General features: G+C 39.3%; 1 protein-coding gene across 1 annotated transcript in view; it reads right to left on the reverse strand.

Annotated features, from left to right (window-relative positions):
* csmd2 (CUB and Sushi multiple domains 2) overlaps window positions 1-5000 on the reverse strand; it is an 828472-nt gene that overhangs the window by 117206 nt on the left and 706266 nt on the right. Inside the window, exons 51-54 of the mRNA XM_061982429.2 lie at window positions 3822-4007; window positions 3549-3743; window positions 3316-3489; window positions 3036-3209 (exon numbers count right to left, since the gene is read on the reverse strand). Coding sequence (XP_061838413.2) covers window positions 3036-3209; window positions 3316-3489; window positions 3549-3743; window positions 3822-4007 — 729 coding nt within the window. The remainder of the gene's footprint in view (window positions 1-3035; window positions 3210-3315; window positions 3490-3548; window positions 3744-3821; window positions 4008-5000) is intronic.

The raw sequence follows: 5000 nt of genomic DNA on the forward strand, positions 1-5000 counted from the left end.
GCAGAGCTGCTATGTTAGCTTTGGTCTGTGGTTCGTAAATCGAAAGGTGTGTACAATGAAGGGTTCGTAAATTAAAAGGGGCAAAAAACCCACACAAAGAGTTCGTAAATCAAAAGGTTTGTACAACGAAGGGTTCGTAAACCAAAAGTGCTTTACAATGAAGGGTTTGTAAATCGAAAGGTGCGTACACAGAAGGGTTTGTAATCCAAAGGTTTGTACAACGATGGGTTTGAAAATCCAAAGGTTTGTGCAACGAATGGTTCGTAAACCGAAAAGGTTTGTACCACGAAGGGTTCATAAATCAAAAGGTTTGTACAACGAAGGGTTCGTAAACCGACAGTGCTTTACAATGAAGTGTTCGTAAATCGAAAGGTGCGTACACGGAAGGGTTTGTAAATCCAAAGGGTTGTACAACCAAGGGTTTGTAAATCCAGGTGTGTACAATGATGGGTTTGTAAATCAAAAGGTATGTACAACGAAGGGTTCATAAATTGAAGGGTCTGTACAGTGAAGGGTTCGTAATCCAAAGGTTTGTACAATGAAGGGTTTGTAAATCAAAAGGTTTGTACAATGAAGGGTTTGTAAGCCAAAGGTTTGCACAATGAAGGGTTTGTAAATCAAAAGGTTTGTAAAATGAAGGGTTTGTAAATCAAAAGGTTTGTACAATGAAGGGTTTGGAAATCAAAAGGTTTGTAAAATGAAGGGTTTGTAAATCAAAAGGTTTGTACAATGAAGGGTTTGGAAATCAAAAGGTTTGTAAAATGAAGGGTTTGTAAGCCAAAGGTTTGTACAATGAAGGGTTTGGAAATCAAAACGTTTGTAAAATGAAGGGTTTGTAAGCCAAAGGTTTGCACAATGAAGGGTTTGAAAATACAAAGGTTTGTACAACGAATGGTTCGTAAGCCAAAAAGGTTTGTACCATGAAGGGTTGGTAAATCCAAATGTTTGTACAGTGAAGGTTTCGTAAATCAAAAGGTTTGTACAATGAAGGGTTTGTAAATCAAAAGGTTTGTACAATGAAGGGTTTGGAAATCAAAAGGTTTGTAAAATGAAGGGTTTGTAAGCCAAAGGTTTGTACAATGAAGGGTTTGGAAATCAAAACGTTTGTAAAATGAAGGGTTTGTAAGCCAAAGGTTTGCACAATGAAGGGTTTGGAAATCAAAAAGTTTGTAAAATGAAGGGTTCGTAAGCCAAAGGTTTGTACAAAGATGGGTTCGTAAATCAAAAGCTATATACAATGAAGGGTTCGTAAATTGAAAGGTTTGTAAAATTAACGGTTCGCAATCCAAAGGTTCGTACAATGAAGGGTTTGTAAATCAAAAGATTTGCACAATGACGGGTTTGAAAATCCAAAGGTTTGTAAAATTAAGTGTTTGTAAGCCAAAGGTTTGTACAAAGATGGTTTCATAAATTGAAAGGTTTGTAAAATTAACGGTTCGCAATCCAAAGGTTTGTACAATGAAGGGTTTGTAAATCAAAAGGTTTGCACAATGACGGGTTTGAAAATACAAAGGTTTGTACAACGAATGGTTCGTAAGCCAAAAAGGTTTGTACCATGAAGGGTTGGTAAATCCAAATGTTTGTACAGTGAAGGTTTCGTAAATCAAAAGGTTTGTACAATGAAGGGTTTGAAAATCAAAAGGTTTGTAAAATGAAGGGTTTGTAATCCAACGGTTTGTACAACGGTGGGTTCGTAAATCAAAAGCTATGTACAATGATGGGTTCGTAAACCAAAAGGTGTTCAAAATGAAAGGTTCGTAATCCAAAGGTTTGTACAGTGAAGTGTTTGTAAATCAAAAGGTTTGTACAATGAAGGGTTTGGAAATCAAAAGGTTTGTAAAATGAAGGGTTTGTAAGCCAAAGGTTTGTACAATGAAGGGTTTGGAAATCAAAACGTTTGTAAAATGAAGGGTTTGTAAGCCAAAGGTTTGTACAAAGATGGATTCATAAATTGAAAGGTTTGTAAAATTAACGGTTCGCAATCCAAAGGTTTGTACAATGAAGGGTTTGTAAATCAAAAGGTTTGCACAATGACGGGTTTGAAAATCCAAAGGTTTGTACAACAAATGGTTCGTAAGGCAAAAAGGTTTGTACCATGAAGGGTTCATGAATCAAAAGGTTTGTACAATGAAGAGTTGGTAAATCCAAATGTTTGTACAATGAAGGTTTCGTAAATCAAAAGGTTTTTACAATGAAGGGTTTGAAAATCAAAAAGGTTTGTAAAATGAAGGGTTTGTAATCCAAAGGTTTGTACAACGGTGGGTTCGTAAATCAAAAGCTATGTACAATGATGGGTTCGTAAACCAAAAGGTGTGCAAAATGAAAGGTTCGTAATCCAAAGGTTTGTACAGTGAAGGGTTTGTAAATCAAAAGGTGTGCAAAATGAAGGGTTTGGAAATCAAAAGGTTTGTAAAATGAAGGGTTTGTAAGCCAAAGATTTGTACAAAGATGGGTTCATAAATCAAAAGCTTTATAGAATGAAGGGTTTGTAAATTGAAAGGTTTGTAAAATTAACGTTCGCAATCCAAAGGTTTGTACAATGAAGGGTTTGTAAATCAAATGGTTTGTACAATGAAGAGTTGGTAAATCCAAGGGTTTGTACAATGAATGTTTTGTAAATCAAAAGGTGTGTACAATGAAGGGTTTGTAAATCAAAAGGTTTGTAAAAGGAATTGTTCGTAATCCAAAGGTTTGTACAACAATGGGTTCGTAAATCAAAAGCTATGTAAAATGAAGGTTTCGTAAACCGAAAGGTGTGTAAAATTAAGGGTTCATAATCCAAAGGTTTGTACAATGAAGGGTTTGTAAATCAAAAGGTTTGTACAACCAAGGGTTTGAAAATCCAAAGGCTTGTACAACTAATGGTTCGTAAACCGAAAAGGTTTGTACCATGAAGGGTTCATGAATCAAAAGGGTTGTACAATGAAGAGCTGGTAAAGCCAAAGGTTCGTACAATGAAGGGTTCATAAATGGAGGTTCCACTGTGCGTATACAAACAATTATTGGGCCCCCAACTAGAGCAAGTGAGTACTTACGGACACAGACGGGTGTTTGGCCTGACCAGCGGTGATCCTGTTCACAGATCCGCACAGACACCCCGATGAGACGGAACCCTGGGTTACACTGGTACACCACACTCCCTCGATAGTTGTAGTTCTCCCCGTTGATCTGCCCGTTCACAATGGGCTCCGGGGTGCCGCAGTGGCCGGCTGAGGGAAAAGAAAAACTGTCTCAGCTCTGAATCAATCCCACGGCATGGAGGCATGAATTCAGGAAAGGAGCTTTGCACAGCGGCTCTCTGTCAAGTGAACTCACCCAGACACTGGACCCGTGTTCCGCTCCAAAGTCCGTTGGACATGCACTCTCGCACACGGGAGCCAACGAGAGTGTAGCCCGTGTTGCAGGAAAAAATGGCCGTGGCGCCGTACACCGTCAGCGTTCCTATCTTGTGACCGTTGGGTGGAGTCCCGAGGTCCCCGCAGGAGATGACTGAAACGGGAAAAAATGAATATATATCTTTGAAATGTTGAACTTGGCAGCTGACTTACTGTCACAGACTGGTCGGGGGTCTGGGTAGTTCCAAGTGCTGTTGGCCTGGCACTGTATGACCCGCTGACCCCGGTAGTAATACCCCGGGTCACATATGAGCATCATAATGGTGTCATATTGGTTCTGTCGTCCATAGATCAATCTCCATCGTCCGTGGTCCACTGCAGAGTGGCCGATGTCAGGGCAGGTCACCGCTGTGAGGGCAAGGACACGCCAGCTGAAGCGTATCACTTTGACAAAAAAAACGCAGTAAACTCGGGTGAAATACTTACGGACACATCGTGGCGGGGCTTCGATGGGGCTCCACCGCCCGGATTCTTGGCAGACCACCGTCGTGGTGACCGGCCCGGCAAGACGGAATCCCGGGTTGCAGCGGTATGAAGCCCTGGCTCCCAGGGAGAAGTCCTGGCCCACGATGCTGCCGTTGACAGGAGGGACTGGCATGCCGCAGGACATGACTGACATGGAAGGAGCGGGATGGTGGGGAAGTTAACCATCAAATGTACATCTTTGTGGATTTCTGACATCCTGTTTTGCTGCAAGACTGCTTAGCGAACATCTATAGCAGACCTGGGCACATTAAGGCCCGTTAAGCTTTTCAATCTGGCCCGCCGGACATTCCCAAATACTTTTTTTTAGATCTTTAAGATGGAAACTGTAGCTGCCATTATGATGTGACGAACTATACAAAATATTTCAATGGTTGGGAACCTGCACTGTATACTAGACGTTCATATGTTGTCAATATTCAGTGTGTCCATAGTGAATATTGTAAACCCCACATTCTTTATTTTCATGTACATTCTGGGTGTCTCATTCAGTTAATTTTTTTTAATTCCATTACGCTTTTTTAAGGCGGTCTGTCATAACGTTTTTAGCATTCAATCAGACATTATTGTGAGGTTTTGTATTAGTGTTCCTAAAAATATGACCCAAGCACCCAGCAGATTTTCACAGCTTACATATATATATATATATATATATATACACACACACATATATATATATATATATATATATTTATATATATATATACACAGACACACACACATATATATGTGTGTATATATATATATATATGTGTGTATATATATATATATATGTGTGTGTGTGTGTGTCTATATATATATATGTATATATATACAGTATATAAATACATATATATGTGTGTGTGTATATATATATATATATATATATATATATATATATATATATATATATATATATAATGTGTGTGTGTATATATATATATATATTAGAGATGCGCGGATAGGCAAATATTTCATCCGCAACCGCATCAGAAAGTCGTCAACCATCCGCAATCCACCCGATCTAACATTTGATCAGAACTGCATCCGCCCGCTATCCGCCCGGTATATCTAATATAGACGATGCAAGGCATTAGTGAGGCACCTGCCAACTACTCCGGTTTTCCCGTAATTCGTACGGTT

Source organism: Nerophis lumbriciformis, linkage group LG21, assembly GCF_033978685.3.
Source record: "Nerophis lumbriciformis linkage group LG21, RoL_Nlum_v2.1, whole genome shotgun sequence".
Taxonomy (NCBI): Eukaryota; Metazoa; Chordata; class Actinopteri; order Syngnathiformes; family Syngnathidae; genus Nerophis; species Nerophis lumbriciformis.